This window comes from Caloenas nicobarica, chromosome 1, assembly GCF_036013445.1.
Source record: "Caloenas nicobarica isolate bCalNic1 chromosome 1, bCalNic1.hap1, whole genome shotgun sequence".
NCBI classification, from domain to species: domain Eukaryota; kingdom Metazoa; phylum Chordata; class Aves; order Columbiformes; family Columbidae; genus Caloenas; species Caloenas nicobarica.
The window spans coordinates 213380735-213408309 of NC_088245.1; the positions used below are offsets into that span (position 1 = coordinate 213380735).

Below are 27575 nucleotides of genomic sequence, written 5' to 3' on the forward strand. Positions count from 1 at the left end.
ACAATAACTAAGTATTTTGAGTGAAAAGTCAAGAGCGTTCTAATTTAGAACAAAATCTACACATATAAATTTTCAATTTATGCAACTTAAGACCCAAAATAGTGGGTTTTACTGTGGGGCAAAAGTTGCATTTCATATGATATACTCCAGGCAATAGGTAGACATGAACACAGCTTTCTAGGTAAACACCAGCACCCTATTACAGGTATCACAGATTTTTTTTTTTTTTCAAGTTCTGCAGAAAACTCAAAGCTAGAAGTTTTTGGTACAAAATCAAGGTTTTATAAATGATAAAAATGGAATTTCAAGGTGATCAAAAGAGGAAAACTGGATTTTTCAAAAAATATATGCACCCCACGCACATCATTATTGGAGTGCCCAGTGAGCAGGTGCCTCCTCAGCCCTGCAAAGGAGGGAGCACAGGTCAGCAAACATCTACTGCAGATACAACTTGTTATTCTGCTCCATCCGCACCAAGATACAAGCAGAAATTTGCTATATTTGACCTGCAGATCCCCTTTTTTCAGACAGGGCTGTTTCAGTGCAATTTTAAATTTTTTTAATAAACTTTACCCCAAATAAGTCCTTCTCCTCTAATCCTCACAATAGTAGCCCACCAAACCTTCATCAATTCACTGCGAGTGGGCAAACAGCAACTAAAACCTTTGCTCTGAAGGTGACACCACAAAAATGCAGAGAGGAGTCCCACACTGGGCTCTGGCTTTAAAGACATCAAGTTGGGGGCTGAACCCCAGCCTAAGCTTTACAAAACCCTCCTCTATGCCATGTCTGTTTGCCTCTGTTCTTACCAGCAGCTTTCCATCAAGAGTAGAAGAGGAAGAGGCTGTCACTTTTCCTTCTTTTTTTTTCTTTCCTCTTTTTATTTAAACAAAACACAAGTTAAATGTATTTTTGCAATTTTAAATGTGAATGGAAGAGATTCACACTGTTCAGCTGGCAATAAATCCCAGCAAAGCCCCCAAGGACACTTGGCACACAAACCGTCTCCCATGTCATAGAGGGGGCAAAGCTGGTTAGATTACATCACCCAAACACTTCAATATGTAGGAAATCAAGGAATTTTTACACTGCCGGTGATATAGTAGTGTGCATTCACAGCAGAAGGCTGATTTGGAAATCCAGCAGACGGGAGGGCTTTTGGCGGAAGGCTCCAAATATCAGCAAAGGGGCTTTTGGAGGAAAAAAAAAAGCTGCTGGTGATGTGCACACAGCTCCTGCCAGCTGGAGCGGAGGACAGATGTTTTCAGCAGCATGATCTAGATGAGAATAATCTCTTCTGCCAACAGATTCAGTCTGTATAAAACCATTTCCAGCTCATGAATTTGTGTAGTCAGACGCAAGCAGTAGGCTAAGCTAAGATTAAGGATATTGTACATCCTTCTAGGCCACAGTCTTGAGGTTCTGTCTCCAGATAAAGATGCAGATAACTCATCAACATTAAATTCTCCTTTTGCTCATCTTATTTTTCCCTTTTCCAAGCAGATCTGCCATGGTAGCAGGTAAAACAGCTGCCTCCTGTCCTACCTCCAACAGCATCTGTCATCAAAAAATATCCCCTCCATCAAATGCACTTACATTGCCACAGCCAAACTCTTGTTTTGGGAATACTCTAATGCAACCATTTCAGTGTTTCCTCTCCAGTCCAACATGAATATTTCATGCAACAATATGAATATTTCTGTTTAGTTCAGAGACCCAAAGTGCTGTGGGGGTTTTCAGAGAGTTTACTGGCTACATGATGGGTAAGGGGGCTGCCTTGGGTCTCTGGTTGATTCTTGCTCAGCAATGGGGTAGACAGAGGTCAAACTCGTCCTCATTTGGTATTAAAAAAAAAAAAAAAAAATCTCAGCAAAAAGCTAGTTTTGTGGCCTGACCAAAACACAGAAGCCAGGTTTGCTGCTTCATCTGCGTGCCTGCTTCTGCTGCAACTCAACAGCTGCTCAGCAGGTCTGGAAAGGTTGGGGTTTTTTTCCGTTGGATAAAAATAGAAAAATCATGTGGGTTAAATGGGGTGTGCAACACAGTGTCCAAGGCTACTAAACTCTGTATGGGGAGAGATGAGGCCATCTGAAGGGGTTGTGCAAGAGGAGCATTGTTCTATTACCATCTCAGGGCTCAGGAATACAGAGGGGGGAAAACCCTGAAGCCAAATAGGCACCCAATCAAACTTTCCTGGAGAAACCCACTAGACGCATGGTTGCAGTGGTCAACGGCCACCTCTACACCCATCACTGCATCCTCTCCTTCCAGGGGTTCACAGCACCTTCCCAAACATCATGCTTACCATGAGCCAGATGGGAAAAGGCACCTTGCGAAGGACGTGGGAGCTGTCGGAGGTGACCGACTGGACACCGGCACACCACAGGATGGAGTAAAGCCAGGGCTCGTTCACAGTGTAGAGATTCACACTCAGGTTCGCCATGGCGTAGTCCCTGCCAGGAGACAGACAGAGTGAGATGTGAGTCCCCCCGCAAACCTCAGATCCTCATGGAATCATAGAATCACAGAATAGTTTGGGTTGGAGGGACCTTCAAATCTCATCTAATCCAAACCCTGCCACGAGCAGGGACATCTGCACCAGCTCAGGTTGCTCAGAGCCCCGTCCAGCCTGGCCTGGAATGTCTCCAGGGATGGTTCATCCACCACCTCTCTGGCCAACCTGGGACAGGCTCTCACCACCCTCTATGTCAAACATTTCTTCCTTGTGTCTGGCCTGAATCTCTCCTCTTCAAGTTTAAAACCATCACCCCTTGTACTATCACAAGAGGCCCTGCTCAAAAGTCTGTCCCCAACTTTCTTAAAAGCCCTTCTTAAGTCCTCTCCAAGAGGAGAACTTCTGCCATCAGCCGCCACTGTAATCCTGGCTAGATTTATTGGGTCTGAATTGCACAAAATAGTTTTTTTAACAAGGCACGCTCACTTCATAAGCAACCCAAGGGCATTGCAATCAAATGGTTGGAACTTGAAAGCGTTCTTCTCTCTTTGGATGCTGCCTGACCCAGGACACAGCCCATCTCAGATATTTCTTCACAAATGATGGGCACATCGTGTTTTTCTAACCCTCACCTCATCATGTTGATGTAAAATTAACATCTGGCTCAGACGCCTGTAACACATCATAGACAATTTACTTAATTAAAAACTGTCAGACTGCAGTTCCAACATCAATTCCTGCAACTCCCATGCCCTTGTTTTGGGAATGGTCACAGAGTTACAGCTTCCAGCATTCTAAAGTCATTTTCCAAGAAGCTAAAGCTGCAAGCTGGGGTACAAGAGCTGTCAGCTGCAAACCAAACACTGATAGTGGACTCCCTGTACCCATATGGTTTCCATAAATTGCTCTATTTCCTTATCTCCCTTGCATGGGGAGCACAGAGATTAATCCTTTCCATTTAATATCAGCAAAGCATTTTGAGGTGGAAAGCCTCTGTACAAGATGTGGACATCTCAAAGCTCACAGCACCATCAAGCTGCTCTAAAGGCTAAGGGATTCTGAAGGACAGCAGTGGTCACAGCAATGTTACATCCAGATGCTGATTTTTTTGGGGGGTGGGCAGGGACTGAGGAAATCGTGTTCTACCAGGGCATGTTGATCCTGCTCTGGCTCATGCGGGCATTATGCCAGGATGAGAGGAAATGGCCTCAAGTTGTGCCAGGGGAGGTGGAGGTTGGATCTTGGGAACAATTTCTTCCCCAAAGGGCTCTCGGGCATTGGAACAGGCTGCCAAGGGCAGTGGTGGAGTCACCATCCCTGGAGGGGTTTAACAGATGCATAGATGAGTTTCCTACGGACATGGTTTAGTGAGAGTGTTGGGTTAACATTTGGACTTGATGATGTTGAGGGTCTTTTCCAACCAAAATGATTCTATGACTGCAACAACATTTGACTGAACACCACCAGGCCTTCAGGGTTCAAGCAACACTCAAGTAGCAGGTCTGACTTTGGAGATTGAGGTGGGATTGATGAGAGATTGGGGCTGATGATCTGGGTTAGACAAGAGTTGGCATATGGTCCTCTCCATGAGACAGAGCAAATAGGTAAGGGAAAAACAGGCAGGAATTATCCTGCAGGTAAAGCACAGACTCTGTTTTAAGGGTGAGCAACTAGACCGGTTGCTGGCAGCCCTGGAACAACACTGCTGGATTATGTTAAATTAGACAATGTTCTCAAACCACTGCAGGCTCAGTTCTTCCCTACTCCCAGCTCAAATATATAACAAAACAAAGCCTTTCTTCTGCAAACTGGTTTCATTTTCAAGTATTTCTCTGGGGAAAAAATTCAAACTCTAAAAAAATATAAAAGCTCTACTAGAGACAACCTGCCCTTTCCAAGAAGGGGGCTAAAGCTGGGAGCTAACACACGGCATGGATCAAATACAGGATCGAGCACAAGAGAAACCCCGTGCTGTACCAGGCTCATTAAAGAGGAGACCTGACCAGTCTAAATAGCTCAAAAAGGACAGTAGTGAAACCATTGAATTTTCTGCAAAGAGAAATTTCTGAAAGCATATCCAGACTTTGGACTAATCAAAATCCTGTGGTAGCAACTCTGAAGCAGATGAACGGAAACAAAGGGCAGCTGCTAATGAGGATGAAACAGCACTTGGAACTACTTGGTGTGAAAAGCCTTCACTTTTTTCCAGAGCTGACAGTGTAATAAGAATCAGACGAATCATATATTTGTATTTCAAAAAGGATCATCGTATGCTGAATTAGCGTGTAGAGTTATTAGAGTCAGGTCTGTGCTCCTGGGAACAGCCTGGATTCTGGGTGATGGGTAGGGATAAGATTGGGCAGCTCATTTCAAGAGCAAGTCCACCTGAAAAGATACCTCTGTGCGGATAAGACAGTCTGGGATGATCAGAAAAGGTGCTGCTGAGCCAGGGATGCACACAGATGACGTTAGGAAGGATGCACGGAGCTGTGGACACCTGCCACAGAGCACACGAACTGTCACGCAGCATCCCAACAGAAGGCTGTACCTGACATCCTCGTTCGTGACCTTGGTGTAACGCAGATTGAGCTTCACGATGCCCTTCTCCCTCAGGCGTTCCGCGTCCAGCTTGAGGCCAGAAGTCTGCTGGAAACCTGGTGCAATCTGTCTCACCAGCTGCCTCTCTGTGTCCGGCAGCCACATCACCTGCAGAGGAAGCGAAACAGAGGACGGCTACAGCAAAGACTGTTCACAAAGTTGGTGGCACAAAACAGTCAGTTTACACCCAGCCAGAAGTAAATTAATCACACAAGACGCTGCCTCGCTTGTCATGCAAATTGTCTAGGAGACACGTATAGTCTACCATATATCTATTCAAATGCATTTCAGGGTTATCTGTGAGCCCCAAGGGCTGGAATGCACAAAATCTTAGAGGTGAAAAGGGTTGAGATACAAAGGGATCAGGCCAAGGGCTCAAGAGAAGAAACATGGTGCGTCCTTGAGAACCTGTCCTCCCTGTCCAGTTCAGGGCACAGAGAGAACTAAGGACACAAGGTTAAAATTGACAGTGCAGAAGAAGCCTCCCATGATCCCATGGCTAAGATTAGCTTTAATCACCTCTTTTATCAGGGCTGCATCTACCCTAACACAGGTCAAGAATTTCCCTAAGTACACAGCATACTCTGAAAGCGTATCAAATTAATTACTGCTAACACGCTCAGTTGTCAGGTGTAAAGTGGATGCAGGAGCCAAGCTGAGCAGTTTTATGGCTTGTGCTATGTAGAGGCTGGGAGCAACCAGATGGTCCCAGTAGTACCACCAGGCATTGCGTTACTGTAATCCACGTTTAATAACTCTGTGACACTCATTTACCAAAGCATCAGAGCAGCCTGGATGTAACCATACGTATTTTCAACAGAGAAAGTTAAAACCTGGGTGAGAAATACCACTTCACAACCCCATGTCTGTGTTCAACTATTGCACCAGAGGAGGTTTAGATTGCATATTAGAAAAAATTATTCTGGAAAAGGGCTGTCAGGCATTGAAACAGGCTGCCCAGGGCAGTGGTGGTGTCACCATCCCTGGAGGGGTTGAACAGATGTGGAGATGAGGTTCTCATGGACTTGGGTTAGTGCCAGGGTTGGGTTAACAGTTGGACTCAATGATCTTAAAGGTCTCTTCCAACCAAAATAATTCTATTTTTCTATTATTCTGGAAACGATCCTTGCAGGTACACAAACCTCCTTTTGCTGAAATCCTCTCAGCTCCAGGACATCCATTTCTCCTCCAAGCAGAGGTTGACTCAAGGATGAAACAGTTGCTCAGCCCAGGAAGAAGCATTAAAGCTAAGGAGAGAGGAAAGGCTCTCTGCTACCCACAATCACCTTCTGGGTCTCAACCTCTTCTCCCATATCTGAGGCTCTTATCAAATTGCTTGGTGGGAAGGGACCTCAGATGATCTCTACTCCAACACAAACTGGGGCTAGCACTGATTTCAAACAAGGTGCTCAGGGCTTTGTCTGGTTGCGTCTTGAAAAGCTCCAGGGATGGAGATCCCTCAGTCTCTCCTGGCCCCTTCTCAACACTTGCCTGCCCTCCCAGGGAAAGCCAGTTTCCTTATATCCAGCAAAAACCTCTCCCATTCCAATTCATGATGATTCTCCCTCATCCTCCTGACACACAAGCCAGTGAAGAGCTTGCATCTAACTTCTCAACATTCTCCTCACCAGTACTAGAGAGGTGATTGGTGAGCCCCACACTGAACATATGATTGCCAAGCAAGAAGAATAATCTCTTTCCTCCATCCACTCGCTATACTACCATGAGTACAGCCCAAGATGCTACCAAGCATCTGGAACCACCAGCCTTGAGGCACTGTCTCCCCCCAGCATGACTTCTTGGCATGAGGTGACATTTCAAATCAAGAATTCAAATGGATCAAATGAGACATTTAAGGATTCAAGGAACCCATAAAGAGAGCAATTTTGGAAACATCACCAACCCCAGAGAACTCACAGCCTGTTGTCGAATTCCCGATGCCAAGATGGTTTCCAGGGTGATGTTGATGTAAGTGCTGTAGTAGGGATGAGCTGGCGGCAGGTCCTGGAAGTTCAGGATGAGCGATGTGTTGTCCCTGATCACCTCTAGCATATCTGCCAGCTTGCAGACTGACTGGTTGGCAGCTTCCAAGTAGTCAGACCTCGAGAGAGATCCGGCTGTCCAGAAAGGGTCGTTCTGAAAGCAAAGTGCATCCCCCATCAGTGCCACAAAGACCAGACTCCTCCAATATGGGTGAAGACTCTTTTCTATCCCACCTCAGCAACAGTGGCAGATGCAAACAGCTATGCTCCATGCCCACCTTGCAGCTTGCTGAAGTGTTTCTCTGTGCCTCAGTTTCCCTACCCAACCAGAGGTCACAGATCCTTACTGCAAGCAAGGTACGTCGGGCAGGTCATCCCATTTCCAGGAGGAGAGCAGAGCTATAGGGCCATAATGTAATTTTCCAAGGTAGTAACCAAAAAAATTACTTTCTCACACTGTGTACATGATCACCAAGGATTCTTCAGAATCCAAACATAGAAAGTACAACTTATTATTAATATATAACTAAGAGTGATCAGAGAAGAGCTATGGGCTGTGGAAGAGATGGGGTCCTAACTTAAGGACATTCAGGAGGTTACAGACACTACCGAGAGAGCAGCTTGGCAAAAAGAAATCCCATCTGCAAGCTGGCTGCATGCTGAAAGGTGGGCCAAGCCCATCCCACAATTCTTCCCCCCTGGGCTTCAAAGACTGAATTTCTTGCTTTTTCTTTGTAAAGACAATTGTCTCCAAAAGTAAATTTAAGAAAAAGGAGCAGCATACAACACACTGTCTTTTCTGTTCTCTTCATAATCACATTCAACCTCCCGGGGGTCATGAAGTTCTTTGTGGTGTCAACCAGGCTTTAAGGTTTCTCCTTCCAGGTGGTGGAAAAGGCACAGAAAGATAATATGTCTTTTAGACCAAGTCTAAATTTAGTAGAAGACAGAACTAAATGTGGTTCATGGACTCTTGGTCCAACTGCACTTCAGACCACTCCACTAAGGAGACAGATCTACAGCTCTCTGCCTCAAAGAGGGTTTAGGCATGAGCTTTTACCCTATGGCCATGGCTCCAGGACACCCTCCCCATGGCCACACACACCTGTAGGAACCACTCTCCAGCATTGAGCTTTTCCAGGTCGGTCCAGTTGAACATGGAGGAGTGCTCGTAGGCCCGCTCTGGAAACACTTCCTCCACATTGGTTGTTCTCCTGAGTGTCTTGTCATGCATCAGAAACGGCACTCCGTCATAGCTGCAAAGACAGCCAGAGGCCCCGTTACAGGTGGAAATGCACAACCATGTACATGGTACTAGAGAAATACTCGTTACCACTCCAGCCTTTCTCATGGCTTCACATCAAAATCATGGAATCATTTTGGTTGGAAAAGACCCTCAAGATCATTGAGTCCACCCGTTACCCCATCCCTGACACTGCCCCATGTCCCTGAGAACCTCATCTCCATCTGTCCAACCCCTCCAGGGATGGTGACTCCACCACTGCCCTGGGCAGCCTGTTCCAATACCTGACAGCCCTTTCCTGCAATAAATTGTTCCTAATACCCAATCTAAACCTCCTGGTGCAACTTGAGGCCATTTCCTCTCATCCTATCATTGTGAAGATCTCTATCAACTTAACACATCCCCAGCATCCCCAAAAACGCTGGAAATGAGATGCACCCAGAGGAAAAAGTCTCTTGGATACCTGCTAGATGTTTGCAATCATTGAAATGCTGACATAATCTTATCCATCCCTCCCTCCTCACCACTCCAGTACCCTCTCAAAAATTTCTGGAGTGCCAAACTCAGGCAGCTTGGACAAGAACACCCACCCTGGATGCTCACGCTAACCACAGCTTTCTGCTGTGTCTGTAGCCCCTAGTAATGTCAGAGGCTTTCCATACCCTCTGTGCATGGACACAAGCACAAAGTATTCTCACATTGTTAACAGCAGATGATGAGCAAGATTTTCAAAGGCTCTCAAACTACCTGGGTACTTCATGTTCACATGCTTTCAGCAAGATGCAAGGGCTCCAAGCAACAAAAATAGCTCTGAAATTGCCTTTTCCAATTGAAAACTGGTTTCAGGAAACAGGTGCGCTCAGATGAGTTAAGTTCATGCATCTTAAAGAAAACCTGCCTCTCAGATGAAACTAAATAACCAAACACATGCCCTCTGTTTTTAAGCCACCTAGATATTACAGAACAACAGTTCTGGGAAAACTAAAAAGATCTTTAAATGTTCTTCCAGCCCAATTTTCTGTGACTGGATCAGTGTTAACACCACACAGGGCAGTGATGGTTTCTATCAAAGGCAAGGGGACAGTTGTCCACACTCAGAAATCAAGATAACCCCAGCACAGGCAGCCTAATTATAATTACATTTTCTAAATCAAGGAGCCCATCTTCATAATAGGAGACTCAGATAAAGCCCGGAAAGGAGATAAGATTAAAATATAAACCCCATTTGAATTAGGAGACAACCCAGAGCACTCACCCCCAAAGTCAGAGGGAAAACAAAAACCAGTTTTAGATGATGGAGCAAACACTGCCTCAGCTTCACCATTGCCTACAGAAGTCCCTTATCACAAAGGTCACTGGCATCTTTATTTGCTATTTCTAGCATGTACTGTGCCAACTACCAACCCAAAGCAACGTGCTGACACAGCAACAGCATCCTCAGCAGCACACCATGCTGTTGCAATCTGAAGGAGTTTTAATAAATATAGTTTAAAAAAGAAAAAAAAAAAAGAAAAAAAAATCCTAAGCAACTGCAGAATTAAGAGTGTGGAATACTTAAAGGAGGTAGCAGCTCAAGTTTTAACATCTCATAGCAGAACATCCTAAGATACTGCTAAGCCTTAACCACAGAGTGGAAATCCTATGGAGTATGTGACATTCATTCAATGACATTCACCATTTTGGTTGGAAGAGACTCTGAAAATCGAGTCCAACCATAACCATATCTCTAAGAATCTCATCTATACATCTTTTAAACACCCCTCCTGTCTAGTCCTTCCCCTTAGAGTAACTCAGCACCACCCAAGGCCAATGTACCATTGTACACGAGGTATTAACAGGCACAGGCTTGAAAAAATAATTCAGAGAAAGCAAGCAGAACTTTAGAAGAAGAGATGTGGGAGGAGGTAGAAAATCAGAGAGGAACACACAGTGATACTACACTCCAGCTGTTTGAAGCAAAGTTGGCTTTATAACCAGGGCCCCACCCAGTTTGAGGTATGTAATGGGTGAGGACCAGGTTGTGGTATGTCTGGGTGTATGTCCCAGCAGCCAATCCATGGCTGATATGTGCTAGAGGAACATGGTGACATCCCAGGAGGGGAATCACAGAAATGACCCGAGGCTGGAACAGCTCTGCTGGGAGGACAGGCTGAGAGAGTTGGGCTGTTCAGCTGGAGAAGAGAAGCTCCGGGGAGACCTTAGTATGGCCTTTCAGTAATTAAAAGGGGCTGATAAGAAAGATGGGACAGACTTTTGAGCAGGATCTGTTGTGATAAGACAAGGGATAATAATGGTTTTAAACTAAAGGAGGGAGATTCAGGCTGGATATGAGGAAGAAATTGTTGGCCCTGAGGGTGGTGAGAGCCTGTCCCAGGTTGGCCAGAGAGGTGGTGGATGAACCATCCCTGGAGACATCCCAGGCCAGGCTGGACGGGGCTCTGAGCAACCTGAGCTGGTGAAGATGTCATGGCAGGGGTTGGACTGGATGAGCTTGGAAGTTCCCTTCCAACCCAAACTGTTCTATGATTCTATGTCCTGGGGACATCTCAGGTGGAGTGGACCCATCAAGCCAGAGGCACAAAGAACATGTTTCAAAGGGATAAGGACAGCAATGGTTGTTGTGCCGCAAACCCTCCCCAAATTTGCTGCTAGATATATTGAGGGGTCGCTTTTTGGTCTGAAGGTAAATGGAGTCCTCTCTTTATAAAGACACTTGGGTCTCCTAGAGAGGGCCTTGGATACCTGGGCCATCAAGGGCATTGCTTAAGTTATGGACACTTGGTGTGCTCCTCTGGGATGGCTCTTGGAGCTTTTCCAGCTCTCCTCCTCCCAAAAGTCCACCTTTCCCCCTGGCCAGTGCTAATGGAAATAACCAATTCAGCCACCGCATGAGCTGAGTGCTCATGGGTGAGTGTGGACGGTCAAGTAGTCACCCTTTGCAACAGTTAATGAACTGATTTTTGAAAGAAGATTTGTATTGCAAACATTCCAATTCATCTTTGGTCCTTCCACAATGACCTTCCACCTCCTGTGGGGGAAGAAATTCCTTTAGTTTTTGTATCATTTGCTCTCATGCAATTATATAATATAATTTTTTTTTAAAAAGCATCCTAACAATTAAACTTCAGAAGCCTGTCTTCCACCAGGAAAAATATCTTTCTATGAACACCAACCTCTAAAGTGGTCAAGAAAAAACAAAATACCAGGTTTAAGTCTTTCTTGTATTTATAACTGGATCTGAGACAAACTGAGGGATCACTAAGGCACTACTGTTCCCTTCATGCCACTTCTGCTCTCTTCCACACCTACATCACACATGCAAAAAAAAAAATTCAGAAAAGGAACAAGAATATTAAAACTTACCAAACTCCCAGCAAAAGTCACATTTAAGCAGTTTTGTCTCTTCCCAAGGCCAACCGACTTCAAGCCAGGTTAGAAAGCAAATGCAATAAAGCAAGGTCTAGGATAAACTACAGCCCTGCAAATCATAGACTCATAGAATAGTTTGGGTTGGAAAGGGCCCTCAGAGCTCATCTAGCCCAACCCCCCTGCAATGAGGAGGGACATCTTCAACTAGATCAGGTTGAACATAATAAAGATTAGCTTCACAACAGAGGTATCCAGGTTCTCCTACCTGAACAGCTTCACCATTAATCATCATCTCAGTGAAATAGTTAGTAGCATCTGTGCATTACAAATAGAAACAGACAGGAGTTATCAGATATGTTTATCATGAGAGCCCTTTTCAATGGGAAAAAGCGATAACAACCAAACACACCAGATAGGAAAGACACACCAGCAGGGTTTGGGTCATCCACTTCTCCCATGTAACAAGTGATAGGACAAGAGGAAATAGCCTCGAGTTGCATCAAGGGAGGTTTGAATTGGATCTTGGGAACAATTCTTCCTAGAAAGGGTTGCCAGATATTAGAACAGGCTGCCCAGGGCAGTGGTGGAGTCACCATCCCTGGAGGGGTTGAACAGACGCCAAGATGAAGTTCTCAGGGACATGGGGTAGTGCCAAGGGTGGGTTAACGGTTGGACTTGATGAGTTTGAGGGTCTTTTCCAACCAAAATGATTCTATGAAAGTCTCAGACCCACCAGCACTCTGGCTTACCTCAGTACAACATCAGCTTGGACTCCATACAGCTTCTGTTCCACTGCCTTCTGGAAAGACATCAGAGTGTTTTCTGGTGCCAACTATAAGGAGAGAAAAAAAAAAAAGGCAATGAGAGATTAGTAGTAAGTAGAAATGTTTATGAAGCAGTGTCAGCAAGGATGCTGGGATGAAGGTTTAGAGATATTAAGGAGCCAAAACCTCTTATTTTGCAGATTACATAGTAGCCAGTTACACTGGAGCACCAGCATAATCGCACCTTACTGAAGTTGGAAGCTGACCAATGCGTTTGACTCCATCGATGGTCGTCCTCACACATAGCATTCAATGTTAGGTCTGGTGGAAAGAGAGATTTCCTCACCAGTGTGGTCCCCCAAACAGTGGTTTGTTGGAGACCTCCAGAAAGTGATTGTTACTGTGACGCCAATTCTCTATCTACAGGTTATATCCAGAACTATCTAAAACACCTGAACAGCTCTTCATTGTCCTACTTTTCTATGAAAAAAATGATTGCAATGTCATTATAGAAAGAAGAAAGTCCATAAACCAGGGTATTATCCATACCATGGAGAACAACTAGACCACAGGTTCTGCAGCACACATTTTATTTTCAGATCTACTCATTCAATAAAGTAATCCATTACTCAGTCTAAGAATCAGATTTCTCTAATTACAAATGTTCTAGCAAGTTTTAACAACAATTAAAAAAAATAGCCTTAAACACAGATAATTTATCTCTACAGCTCTCACAGGTAAGGACTCAAATTTTATTTCAAATTCCGTCCTGTTGAATGGAGAAGACAGTAACAGAATTTGGGTTTGTTTAAAAACAATACAGAGTGAAGACAAATACTTTGTTTTTCCACAAAACCAGCACAGTATAGCTAGCCTTAAAATGTGCATAATTCAACAACAGGCAGACTGGAAAAAGAGAGACAGCTATGGAGAAAAAAGCTGGCAGGTTTTCTGCACTGAAACACAAGCACGTCAAAACAAAGCTATTTTAAAAAATTGTCTGGATTTGGTTTGTTTGGGGTTTTTTTTGGTGGTGTTTGTTTGTTTTTGTTGTTGTTTTGGTTTGGTTTTTTCCAATTGTGCTTTCAGTTGTAACACCCTGTTTTTCCACTCATCTCTGCCACCACCAGGATCATTAAGTTTCCATCAATGAGCATTCATAACCCATGATTTTCAAGAATTACTCAGGGTTTGGAAAGCAGAATAATTAAGAAAAAGGACCTAAATATGCCATGCAAGAAACACGCACAATAAATACAAGAGATACAATACATAATAAATACACAGTAAGTAGAAAAAGCTGCTGAAGAGCTTAAGGTGTCTGAGAACAATTTTCTTTCTTATTAGCTGATAAACTTACGTGTTCAGGTCAGCAAATCTTTAGGGAAAAATAATCAGACCAAATGTCAGCAGCAACCTTCACACAGCTCCGGTATCTTGCTACTGAATTCCTCTGGCTCAAGCCACACATCAATATAGTTCATTTTTCTTTTTGTTCAACAAAGGCACATTATCTTCCAAAAAAAGCTCCCAATCAAAGTCTGACTTGTCTAGGAGAAGACAGAGGCAACATCCCCATCACACCCTTTTGCACAGCCCAGCACTGGGTCACACAAGGTCGAGCTGAAAGAGCTTTTGTTCTAAATATTCCCAATGCCCAGAGCTGTCAGCAGGGAGCAGCAGCCACAAAGATCTGGAGATCCCATCCAGGCTGACCTGATTAGTGTGGCCAGCAGGCCCAGGGCAGTGACCGTCCTGTGCTGGGCACTGGGGAGGCCAAACCTCGAATCCTGGGGGCAGTTTTGGGCCCCTCACCACAAGAAAGGCCTTGAGGTGCTGGAGCGAGTTGAGAGAAGGGAACGGAGCTGGGGAAGGGGCTGGAGCACAAGTGTGATGGGAGCGGCTGAGGGAGCTGGGGGTTCAGCTGGAGAACAGGAGCTGAGGGGAGACCTTCTGATCTCTGACCTGCCTGAAAGGAGCTTGGAGCCAGGGGGGTCGGGCTCTGCTCCCCAGGAACAAGCGCCAGGACCAGAGGAAACGGCCTCAAGTTGCGCCAGGGGAGGTTGAGGTTGGATGTGGGGAACAATTTCTTCCCCAAAGGGCTGTGGGGCATTGGAACAGGCTGCCCAGGGCAGCGGTGGAGTCACCATCCCTGGAGGGGTTGGACAGACGCGGAGATGAGGTTCTCAGGGACATGGCCTACTGACAGTGTTCAGTTAATGGTTGGACTCTATGATCTTGATGGTCTTTTCCGCCAAAATGATTCAATGACTCTATTTTCTTGGGTTGCTTTCAACATCTCTGGTTTCCCCACCAAGTAACTTCAGGTTTCCTCAGGATAACACTGCAAGATGATCCTCTCTCTGCTGGATAATTCTCAATACTTGTTTTTGGAGACTCCAGCAGTCATAAGGAAATAAAGCATGTGGTGTTCAAACTAGAGACAGTTGAACTAGAGAAACCAAAGGGTGATGCAACATCACTAGCCTAAGGAAGGGTTCCTGGGTGGACACAATGCAAGTCCCAGCTCAAGATGTGACACCACGTCAAGCAGCAACTGAACCCACACCCATATAAACAGTCTCACCAGGGATGTGGACATATAAGAAACAGAAAAGCAAAGTGTGTTGAGTTGTAAATCATCTCTCAAGCTAAGGGAGACTGGAAAGGGCAGGTTGGACTACCTCGGCAAAGCTATCAACGTAAAAAGGGCAGGACAACAAGAGCAAGACGACACTGGTGTTAACCACCTAATCAATTAAGAGTTCGTTTTGCATGAATCTGGGCTAATGAAAGCAAACGTGTGGCTACAACAGTATTCCACCTCTGTAGAAGAGGACCAGCATGACCAAGGTCTTCTCCTGTCTTTCCTGTACACCAAACTCGGGCACAGCAGAATCTTAACCCAGAGAAGACACAGGGTCTGCTGTTTGATTACAAGATTAAAGGCACTTCTTGCCCCTTTTCAGTAAAACTGAGATTTTCATTGAGTTTTAAAACTTGGTTCACTATGACTGTCCCATTCTCAACACTCAGACAGTTTCTACTGGGCTTAACCCCATGGAGAGACAATCCCAGCCCCAGAAGTGGAATATCTGTCTACAACTACCTGAAAGGAGGTTGGAGCATGGAGGGTGTTGGTCTTTTCTCCCAAGTAGCAAGTGATAGGACAAGAGGAAACGGCCTCAAGCTGCACCAGGGGAGGTTTAGATTGGATATTAGAAAAAAGTTCTTCCTGGAAAGGGTTGTCAGGCATTGGAACAGGCTGCCCAGGGCAGTGCTGGAGTCACCATCCCTGGAGAAATTAGTACTAGAGTTAGGTTAGGTTGTGGTTGGACTCGATGATCCTGAGGGTCTCTTCCAATTGAAATTATTCTATGATTCTATTCTATGATTTTATTATCTCACTCCTGCCTCATCTCTAGTCCCTATAGAGGCAGAAGACCAAGTTTCCCTCTTCTAGAAGATCAAAACCTAACTGAATCCCACCAGGGCTGCGCGTTGCTGCTCAGACACGAGGTACATCCATTCCTTTTCCAAGAACCTGACAGCAAATGCAAGTTAAATAAACTTGAAAAACTGGTCAGATCTGTGTTGAAAACGCAGCTTTGCAGAGGAAACAGCATTTTAAAACTGTTCTAAGTCACTTAAGGTCTGGCCATTCAAATACACGCTTAGAAGCTGTAACGTCATCTTCATCATGACACTACTGGAAGTGAAGAGCATCCTCTTGAAGAGCATCACAGATGGATGAACATCTCTGGCTGCTCTGAATCAGCAACCAGCACAGACGTCAGCAGAAGTGCTCTCCGGAACACCGTGCCCTACGATGGTACATGCTGGGTAATCTCTATAACACCACAATGCTCTTATTTAACAGCCTGTTTCCTTGTATGACAGAAGCTTTTGAAAAGTAGATTATAAGCCTTCCAGGCAAAGATGTCATCTTCTTGGGAGCACACGATGGGTAAGCTCCTAACATAGTCAGAGCTGGCCACCCTGATATAAATAATTGCATCTCCAAATGAGCCCATCATCGATGCAGAAAGCTGTCCCTCCCTGGTTTCTAAAACTCTTGATCAATCCTGGCCTTGAGGGGACTGAAGTCACTCACACCAATGACATAAGCCAGTAAAGGTCAACCAGAAAGCCAGGAAAGTAAATTTAATTCTGCCTTCTACAATCAGATGCTGCCTATTCCTGGAGGTTCTGCTGGCACCACTTTGAACATGGGATCTCTCTGTACTAGGAGTTCATATCCGTTAAAATGTGAGGGTTGTGTGAAAAGGATGAATTCGAGTAACAAATATTTCAACCACCCCAGTCTGTCTCTCCCTCCAAGAAAGAAGGAGCTGAAGGCCCAAATTCAGCATGTTTGGGGCAGAGATGCATCCAAATGGGACAGTTGCTGGTACAAAAATGACTTACTGAGTTTAGAGCTGATTTTTTTAAAAAGGCTTTGCAGCAAAACTGTGATAACTAAATAAATGCATATTTTTTCTGCTTGTATTTCTCTCTGTCTCCCTCCAATTTCTTTGATGGGTTTCCTCCTTGAAATCATACAACACATTATGTCTACAACCCAAATCCAGGTTTGCAGTGATCCAGTGCAACTGGACACAAACAGTTTCTTAAGAAACCAGCTCTGAAGTGAAGGAAGCCCTGGGGCACAAAGCAATGATTTCACTCGGCACCCTCTGTCCTACATAAACCACATCAACATCCACCAAAAGCCACAGACAGACCCTGTGCAGGTTTTCTAGAAGCTGTCCCTTCTCTTCACACTTGGTTCAATACACTCATTCTTTGCAAAAAATCATGCTACTATTCATTTCTTCCTGCTACAGAGATGCAGCAAGTAATTGCTAGAAAATTACCCATGGATGAACTAATTTTGACTATTTTTGTGCTCAGAAGTCAAATTGCAAATGCCTTCAAACGGAGCCAAGAGATTTGGACCTTCCTTAATGAAGGTTATGAAAGCGTGCTAGTTAGAGCAGCATAGACTTGCTACGGTTGGACATCACTACACTGTATTTTTCCCCTAATTAGCCACCTTGCCAAGCCCTCAAAAAAAAAAAATTCACTGCATCATTCTTATGTTTGAGAGGATAATGAAGAAGCTTACACAGCTCTCTCAGCCTGTCCTCCCAGCAGAGCTGTTCCAGCCTCGCATCATTTCTGGGGCTCCTCTGGCCCCTCTCCAGCAGGTCCATGTGTGTCCTGTGCTGAGGACCCAGAGCTGGCCCAGCACTGCAGGGGGGTCTCCCCAGAGCGGAGCAGAGGGGCAGAATCCCCTCCCTCCACCTGCTGCTCACGCTCCTTTTGATAGTTGGCACCACAAGATGACAAAACAGAAGCTCTGTGAGAAGGTCAACATATGCTGGAGGCTTCACCTTCATGTGCCAAAAAACAACCAAAACAAAATGGCCATATTTGCTGGAATTTTCCTGGGAAGAGCAAGACACACTCCCTGTCAAGGCAAAACATTCCCATGCAGTAACCTAATAAGCAAATCCTAAGTGCAACTAAAAGTTGACTGCCCACTAAGATACTTTGTCCCATCAACTTTTCCACTCTGGAGTTGTGCAAAGGCAATATATCAGCATTGACAAAAAACATTCCTCCAGGGACAGTGGCTGTGCGCATCGAGGACGTGGACATCTTCTGTCATGCAGGAAGGAGCTCAATGGCATGAGCTTCACAGCACATGGACAGCTGTTTGGGGACAGTCTCAGTGATGTTAAGACACATTGAAAACCAGCTGTGTAGGTGGTTTGCCAAAAGTGTTTATTTTGATGCTATCTGTAGCCTCCAGCGCTGGAATCAAGAGATGTTCTTTCCTCCAGCATGGCTTGGATGGTTTCCACAGGTCTAGTCTGATTGGTTTTAGACCAACCGGTACCTTTTTGGTCCCAGTAACGGGAGGTGAGTTTCCAGGCTCCAAGAAGGTTTCCAAGGAGATAGATGCAGCTCTTGCTCAGAGAAGTCCTTGTTATTATTAATCCTTTGGGTGATTTACCTACAATTTGAGATCAAAGATCATCATGATGAGCCTAATTATTTTCGTAATGAGTGTATACTGAGGACTAGCAACCTAAAAGCAAGTAGGATTCAACATTATTGGGCAGAACCTTCTTCAGATCCCAAAAGCAAAGACAACCTGCCTCCACCACAAGCACCATGTGAGGAAAGACATTTGGGAGGAGACTTTAAAGGTGCAAATGGCAGTAGATGTTGGTGTCCTAATGGATGAAGTTCCTCATTTCCACCTCAGATTTGGTCCCAGCTTTTACCTCCTACCCTTGTTTTGGTTTATCCTCAGCATAAGTGACATATTGACCATTGGAGGGAGAAGACTGTCAAGTCTATTGGCATTGAAGACAAAATGCAACTAGATTTCTGTAAGAAGAATAAGAAAGGTGAAAGAGCAAAGACACCAGACACCTGCTCATAAAACATATTAACATGCAAAATTTACAGAGAACCCCCATCTCATGTTTTAGGGTGTTAGATGATTCCTGTACCTATCAGGACAAGAAACTTTCAAACCAACAGACATCAAGTGAGGGTTGGAGCCCTCAATTCCCAGCACGGTGTCACCACAACCCTGATGGGAGCCCAGAAAGACAGAAACAGATCTGCAAGCTGAAGAATTCATTTTAGAAGAGCCTTTGAGAAGAAACCAATTGATTAACTAAACGCCTGTTAGGAGAAGAGGTTTCCGGATGCACCCTGATGGGAATGGACATTTAGCATAGCAAAAAGAGGTCATGACTGGATGACATTTAGGCAAGGGAAGGTAGAAGGAGTCATGCAGAAGAGCCTTTCTAGCAGTGAATTAAAGCTTGTGGGGGAACAGGATGGTACCAAAAGGATGTTGCTTGGAGGAGCACTACCACTACAGACAAATGGTCAACCAGTGTGGAAACAGTAGCTCTCCAGTATTGTGAAAAGCCACATTTCATCTAGGCACGGAGGCCAGGATGGTTTCTGATTTTCTCTTGCTACTTAAAATGCAATGACTTTTCCCCTCCTCCAGTGTTTCGAGACAAATTACATGAGCCATGTGGCCTGTGTTCCTCACTTTTTTCCTCCACATAACAAGTACTGCAGTTGAGTTGCTCTCACCCAGGCACTGTGAATGCTGCTTTTGAAGATTCTAAAGGGACAAGAGACAAGAGACAGGGCGTGCACATGCGCTGATGAATCAGCACCCCTCAGGACATGCACACATCTAAAGCTTTCCTGGGAATCTCTCCATTTCACCCCCCTTTTCCCCATATACCATATGCATGCCCCCAACAAATCCTCTATTTCAGGACAAGCATCTTCAGCCATCCCATGGATCTCCTTTGCTGGATTTTGTCAGAAGAGCACTCGGTTGTATTTGTGTCGTCTTAATATGAGAGCATTGGACATGCAAATGCAATATTATGGACCCAGTCCTGCCAGACAGGTGAAAAAACCAGCTCTCAGGCTCTATCAGAGAGCATGTTTGTCTGCACAGCTCCCAAACCACATTTGTCTCGCTTCAGGACATCTGAAGGCAAATATTCCATTGCTTTTTATCATCTCCACTCCTACTAGATCCAGTTTCACCTCAGGTCCCAAACTCCCAAGCTCTGCAGATTTTTGATCTTGACATTGCCCAAGGGGGGACGTCTTTGTCCTACAGCCTGATCTCCAGGCTCTTCTCTGGGCTATTTCCTCCTCTCCAGCTCCACTTGGCCTTTTCTTCAAAGTAAATCTACATACAAATGGGCTCAATAGCAAAAGCACAGCAACCAGCCCTGTGAAACAAGACCATATTAGCAAAAAATGCCTTCTGTGAAGAGTTTAAAATCATTAGTTTGCAAGATGTGACTTAGTACAACCTGAGGACTTGCACTGTAGGTGGAGCTCTTCAGATTCAAGGTGACATTTTATACTGGGAAAAGCTGGGCATGGATGGAAGTATGAAGGAAGTTTTCATAAAATCACAGAATCATTTTGGTTGGAAAATACCTTCAAGATCACATCAAGTCCAAGCATTAACCCAACCCTGGCACTAACGCACATCCCTAAGAACCTCATCTCGGTGTCTGTCCAACCCCTCCAGGGATGGTGACTCCAGCACTGCCCTGGGCAGCCTGTTCCAATGCCCCACAGCCCTTTGGGGAAGAAATTGTTCCCCACATCCAACCTCAACCTCCCCTGGCACAACTCGAGGCCGTTTCCTCTGGTCCTGGCGTTTGTTCCTGGGGAGCAGAGCCCGACCCCCCCTGGCTCCAAGCTCCTTTCAGGCAGGTCAGAGATCAGAAGGTCTCCCCTCAGCTCCTGTTCTCCAGCTGAACCCCCAGCTCCCTCAGCCGCTCCCATCACACTTGTGCTCCAGCCCCTTCCCCAGCTCCGTTCCCTTCTCTCAACTCGCTCCAGCACCCCAAGGCCTTTCTTGTGGTGAGGGGCCCAAAACTGCCCCCAGGATTCGCGGTTTGGCCTCCCCAGTGCCCAGCACAGGACGGTCACTGCCCTGGGCCTGCTGGCCACAACAGTGCTGGTACCAGCCAGGATGCTGGTGGCCTCTTGGCCACCTGGGCACACGCTGGCTCAAGCTCAGCCACTGTCACCAACACCCCCAGCTCCTTTTCCGCCAGGCACTTTCCAGCCACTCGTCCCTACCTCTCTCTGGTCCTCATCTTTCTTATCCCTTCTTAGCTTTGTCGTTCAAGGGCGCATTTCAAGGACACTAACTACACGAAGGCAAAGCTATTGGATAAACCTACTGCCAACTCATCATGGGACATGTAGACTATTGCTTGGAGGTTAGAACAAGGCTTGCTAGTCTCTGATCTTCTTTCTTGCAAGCTATAGAGAAAACCATCTGCTGCTAGACAACCAGCTCTGCGTATTGAGGAATGGTGAGGGAGGGGATGCACCCTGATGAAAAACACCTGGGCCACAGTTCCACACTCAGCACCAAGCGTCATCCACCACCACTCTTGATCAACATTAGCCACCTTCTGCACCCTAATATACAAGAAGCATCTTCTCAGATAGGATTATTCCATATTGCAAGGGGTATTTTCTGGCTTCAGGGAAAAACATAGAGTCATAGAATCATTTCAGTTGGAAGAGACCCTCAAGATCATCAAGTCCAATCATAACCTAACTCTAGCACAAAGCCATGTCCCTAAGAACCTTATCTATACACCTTTTAAACTCCTCCGGGGATGGTGACTCAACCACTTCCCTTGGCAGCCTGTTCCAAAGCTTGACAACCCTTTCCAGGAAGAATTCTTTTCCTAATATCCAATCTGAACCTAACCTGGTGCAACTTGAGGCCATTTCTTCTTGTCTTATCACTTGCCACATGAAGCAAAGCAAAGGACCAAGACTCTGCTGAAAGTCTTGCTCCAGTCAGGTTCACATAAACAAGTTCAATCTGGAAGACAGAAGGATTTTTTCTGCTGCTTAGTTTCTTTAGAAGGCTATGAGGGGCACCCAGGAAACCCCATAGGAAGAAAATTAACAGGTTTTCTGATTTTCTGCCATGCAGAAAGCACACAGAGCACAGGTTCTCACTGGGCTCCTTCTGGCCTTCGAGGTTGGTACAAACTCAGCAGGACAGGAAAAAGCATTTGCCATGCCCAGAACTTCATTCAACCACCCACAGAGGCAATATAGTTAAAAGAGTGATGCAAACCAAGCTGGCAATTCAAGGAGTTGCTTAAAGAAAAAAAAAAAATAATTAAAAATAAAGACAACTAAAACAAAATACTTCTGTGTCATGATAGGTGTTTATCTCACCATCAAACTCCTACTGAGCACTCTTGAACTTGGAGAGGAGCTCAAGCATGCCCCAGCCAGCCAAATGGATTCTGATAGCTTTTTTTTTTTTTTTTTTTTTTGCTTTGAATGTCAGAAAAAATAATTGGATACCTTAAAAATATATATATATTTGCAAGGCCAGTGCCTACATTGCAGAATTGTCTGAAGTCAATCACAGAATCACAGACTGGTTGGGGCTCAAGGGGCCTCTGGAGATTCCCCAGTCCAACCCACCTGCTAACGCAGGGTCACCAGAGCAGATCACACAGGGTCATGTCCAGGCGGGTTTGAATGTCTCCAGAGATGGAGACTCCACAACTTCTCCAGGCAGCCTGGTCCAGGCTCTGGCACCTCACTGTAAAGAAGTTTCTCCTCACGTTCAGATGGAACCTTCTGTGTTTCAGTCTGTACCTGTTGCCCCTCATTCTATCGTTGGGCACCACTCCCTCTTGGTTGGTCCTGTCCTCTTAACACCCACAATCAACCAGCAGAAAGAGACTGAGGTAGAATGCAATGGACCTGGGTGCAGAAGCACCCAGACTGGAGACCCAAACCAGTATGCCCAAATGCCACGGGACAGCGTTATGTGCTCAAACCAACATTCTCCATCTTTACCCTGGACATGTCCAGAAACCTTGGAGAATAAAAGACTACATCATTACGTTTTCAAGGTCTATCCAGAGGCAGATGATGGGATTGTTTCATCACCTCGTGCAGCCTCATGATGATCTGCAATGCAAGAGTATGGTGCAGCTTGTTTGTTTGTTTTTCCAGGCTGCCACATACTCAAGGCATCTTGCTGTGACATGAGTTTAACCACTGCTGGTCCTGCAAAAGCCACGAAGAACAAGCCTCAGGCTCTAAAAAAAAAAATAAATAAATATCACAAACTTCTACTGCTGCAGCTCAAGGGCCAAGCCTGGAGAGCTCAAAACCAGCAGAACTAGCAGCAAGAAAAATGCAACAGCACAAACCACCATGAGCAAGGCAAGGATTGTCCTTTTGTTTGTAAGGCATCTAGAACATCTAGGGCATGACTTGACTCTGATTTACCACTACAGTAATTCTAGCCAGGAGGGGTGCCTCTAACTTATATTTGTCATACACATTCTCTGCAGAGCAGCCTGGAGACCATCAGATTAGGTATCATCCTTTAACATGGGCAGAAGAGTCAGACAACATGGTACTAAAAATGAAATTGCTCACCATCGGTGCTCCGCGGTGGCCTATAATGGCTGGCTTTGGTCCTAGAGCCTTCTTCTCCATTATGCAGGGGGATGAGATGGTGAGGGGAACGAGGTAAAGTGCAACTACAACTGCGAGGTATGCGGTGAACATCAGCATCTGAGAAGCTGAGATGGAAAGAGAGAAAAAGAGCTGGTAAGAATGTTGGTCCTGACCTCCTCACACCACAGGAGCAAAGTCAAGACATCTTCGTCTTCCTTCAGAAGAGAGACTGGTCTACGGTTGTTGCCCCAGTACAACAGCAAAGCTCTGTGTTTAGGGGAAAACATTCTATTTAAAAAAAAAAAAATATCTTTGAGCTAATTAATTCTTGAGGGAGGTTCACTTCATTTTATATTGGGAAAACAAAGAGTTAAGAAAATTGCTTGAAAACCTAGCAATGTAGCCCAAAACACTGCCAGTTTCCAGCCCTTTGGGTGGGACAGCACCAAATTTTGCCCTGCCTGACAGCAGATATCAGTCACCAGTTAAATATATCTACAAATAAGTCACGGCTCCGTGTTGGCGCATTTAATTTCATTTGGGTTTGCATCACTTTATTTATATTGGTGGTTCACCAACACCACCCATTTCAGCCAGGGTAACAGCACTTTAACTGCTTCTCCATTAGGATTTGTGCCAGACAGAACTGAGTTAATTTGCAATAATGTTTTACTGGTTAAACTGAACATGTTTAAATAAGTTCTTGGCTTGTGAGCCACCTCCTTCTACCAGTGACTTCTCACAAACTTCTAAAGTATCCAGGAATCTTTCAAAGGTGCTGACAACACAACAGAGTCACCCCTTGTTCCCCACAGACATGCATCCCTTATACAGAACAAAAAGGCACATTTGAACTCCTGGGCTATTTGGAGTCACTTGAAACCACAGATATTAAAGTATAAGACTTGGTTTTTATTATTATTATTTATTTCCCAAACTCATTAAGACTTTGGAACTCAATGGAGAACCTTCAAAAACCTCTTTAAAACGTATTTGCCATGGATGCAAGACGGAGAAGGTGTGGTTTGTTTTGTTTGTTTGTTTTAGTGGAAGGACAGAACAGCCAAGCTCTGGTCCTGACCACAATAGATCTGGTTTCACACAAACTTATTTTTTGCTTCCAGCATCTAATAGCTTCATTCAAACATGTTTCTACCAGCCAGAAAGTAACAAAAGTAACTCTGCCTGCCAATTTTACTGGATGGTATCTTGCTAAGTGAGTTCATGCTGTGTCCTGCACCATAAAGGTGCCCTGAAGTTGTGCATTACCAGCATCAAAATCACCAGATGGACACCAGACATTATCCTAACCCAATTCCTGCTCACTCCAGGAACACCACGGAACCAGACTTTGAAAAAAAAAAAAATCAGCTTAATTTTCATCAAAGTCTCAGGCTGTGCAAAGAATTTGGTCCCTTCCTCCTTGGTGCTGCGGTTTAGGGATCAAAAAGCTCAAATTCAGACTAAAGGCAAGCACCACATGAAGCACATGGGCTTCCAAATATTTTGATCATTGGACTGGACCCGCAAGGAAAGGATGCCCCAACATGGCTCACAGACCACATTAAAATGGAGCTGAAGACCTCACCCAGCCATGGATCTGTAGCAGCTAAGACCACGTACCAAAAAAAAAAAAAAAAAAAAGAAATACATACATGAAATACAAATACATAATGTTCGATTTGAGGTTGGATGGTCTGTTTGGAAGAATTTCTTCTGGTGACAACCCAAGCTAAGGAAGCATGCTGTCTACATGACAACGCCAATGAAAACATGTAGATGCAAACCTTCCTTTTCCATCCTTTGTGCCCTTAGTGACTACTCCAGCCCAGTTTGGGCTCCTGGAAGAGCATCTTTCTCATACTCTTTTGCTACTCAAGGCTTCCAGGGCTCCTTTGATTTCAGTGTTGTCTATCTGACCTCAGAAGCAAGCTTGGAAAACAAGCTACTACTTTTTAAAACACTGGAGCTATTCAACAAACTTCTATTCTCCAGGTTTGGAAAAAGTAGCATCGGGAAAACAAAACAAACAAACAAACAGCGTAAATTTGCCCAGTAAAAAAATCCAGTTGCTTTTTGTCACACGCCTTAAAAATGACAAGAAGAGATTGTTGCACCAATGCCTAAAGCTCTATCAGTTATTTCCAAAATATTATTATTAGTGAGTGAAATATTATTTTCCCATTGCAACAAACTGTAGGTTTGTTGCAGAGATTTCAGTTCTTCTCTTCCATTTTTAACACCACCATGTCAAACATATCTGTACCAAAAAGCCTGTAAACTCCTCCAGGAAAGATAACTTTCACAAGTAAATTGACCTCAAAATAGCTTTAAGATCCAACGGTACAGAAAAAATGAATGTTTTTCTTAAAAAAAAAAAAAAAAAAAAAGCCAGAAAAAGAGAAGGAAAACAGCTCCTTAGCTTATTAAAAAACAAGCAAGCAATTTTCAGGGTACTCAGTTGCAAAAGTATGAAGAATTCAGAAGGAACACATGCAGTCTCTGCACAAGACATATCTACAAATCCTCCCTCAACTGGCAGCCTAATGACATGCTAGAACATATTTAAGAACAACCAGGTACAGCTTCATTGGCATATCTATAAATTAAGGCAGAGTAATTCTTTCTTTGAAAGGTCTCTCTGAATATCAAAGTATTTCCATCTTCAGACACCGTTTCCTCATTTTTAGTTCCCACTTCTTGGAAGTCTTTCGCCAGTGCTGCCAAGTCCTTCCAGGGCTTGTATTTTGCTGCAGGTTAAATACCAATTAAAATATTTTTTTTTTTTCTGGAGCTGGCACAAATGTCTGAGAACATCCATGGATGCCCTGAAGAAAAACACTTCTGAGTGTACAGAGGGATCAAATTACTTCACAAGAAAACTTGAAGGTAAGTCTTAGACTTGGGAGAGATTCCAGCAACGAGGTGGGACAGGGGAGGTGCACAGAAAAACTTATTTCCATGGACAGGACCATCAAACAGAAGAGCTGGGTTCTGTGTGTCCTTCACACCTCTGCTTCCTTAGACCTTTGACTATGTCTCAACATGCATTTAGGAAGCACATAACCACTGGGGACTAGGTCTCTACTGTGCCCAGTTACGGGCTCCCCAGTTTAAGAAGGACAAGGAAGTACTGGAGAAAGTCCAGTGGAGGGACACAACAATGCCGAGGGGTCTGAAGCATCTTTCTTATGAGGAAAGTCTAAGTGAGCTGGGGCTGTTCAGCTGGAGAAAAGAAGCTGAGAGGGGATCCGATCAATGTTATAAATAACTCCAGGGTGGGTGTCAAGAGGATGTACCAGACTGTGTTCAGTGGTGCCCAACAATAGGATAAGGGCCAATAGGCACAGACTGAAATGCAAGAGGTTCCATCTGAACATGAAGAGAAACTTCTTTACTCTGAGGTGCCAGAGCCTGGACCAGGTTGCCCAGAGCAGGTGTGGAGTCTCCTTCTCTGGAGACATTCAAACCCACCTGGGATCCTGTGTGATCTGCTCTGGTGACCCTGCGTTAGCAGGTGGGTTGGACTGGGTGATCTCCAGAGGTCCCTTCCAACCTCAACCATTCTGTGATTCTGTGAGCCCTCTGGGTGCTGCTGCATCACAAGCAACAAGTCCATTAAGGCTTTCAAAATCTAGAAATGCCAGCGAGGTTGCACCAAAGAGTCTGAGAAAGGAGAGGTGCTTATGTGACAGAATAGAGTAGACTGTTTCTGTTGGAAGGGACCTACGATGATCATCTAGTCCCACTCTCTGCCTAATTCGGGGCTGCCTGAATGTTAAAGCATGTTGTAAAGGGCATTGTCCAAATGTCTCTCAAACGCTGATAGGCTTGGGGCATCAACCACCTCTCTAGGAAGCCTTTTCCAGTGTTTGACCACCCTCTCTGTAAAGAAATGCTTCCCAATGTCCTGTCTAAACTTCCCAGATGCAGCTTTGAACCATTGCCACGCATCCTATCACTGGATCACAGGGAGAAGAGCTCAGCATCTCCTACTCCATGTCCCCTCCTCAGGACGCTGCAGAGAGCCATGAGGTCACCCCTCAACCTCCTTTTCTCCAAACTAGACATGCCCAAAGTCCTCAGAGGACATTCCTTCCAGTCCTTTCACCAGCTTTGGTGCCCTC

At 44.9% G+C, this 27575-nt stretch overlaps 1 protein-coding gene across 2 annotated transcripts in view; it reads right to left on the reverse strand.

Annotated features, from left to right (window-relative positions):
• GDPD5 (glycerophosphodiester phosphodiesterase domain containing 5) overlaps positions 1–27575 on the reverse strand; it is a 186369-nt gene that overhangs the window by 10117 nt on the left and 148677 nt on the right. For both annotated transcript variants that reach the window (XM_065647830.1, XM_065647839.1), the window contains exons 8-13: positions 23428–23573; positions 12397–12479; positions 8141–8291; positions 6971–7189; positions 5004–5161; positions 2306–2453 (exon numbers count right to left, since the gene is read on the reverse strand). In XM_065647830.1, the coding sequence (XP_065503902.1) occupies positions 2306–2453; positions 5004–5161; positions 6971–7189; positions 8141–8291; positions 12397–12479; positions 23428–23573 (905 nt within the window). The remainder of the gene's footprint in view (positions 1–2305; positions 2454–5003; positions 5162–6970; positions 7190–8140; positions 8292–12396; positions 12480–23427; positions 23574–27575) is intronic.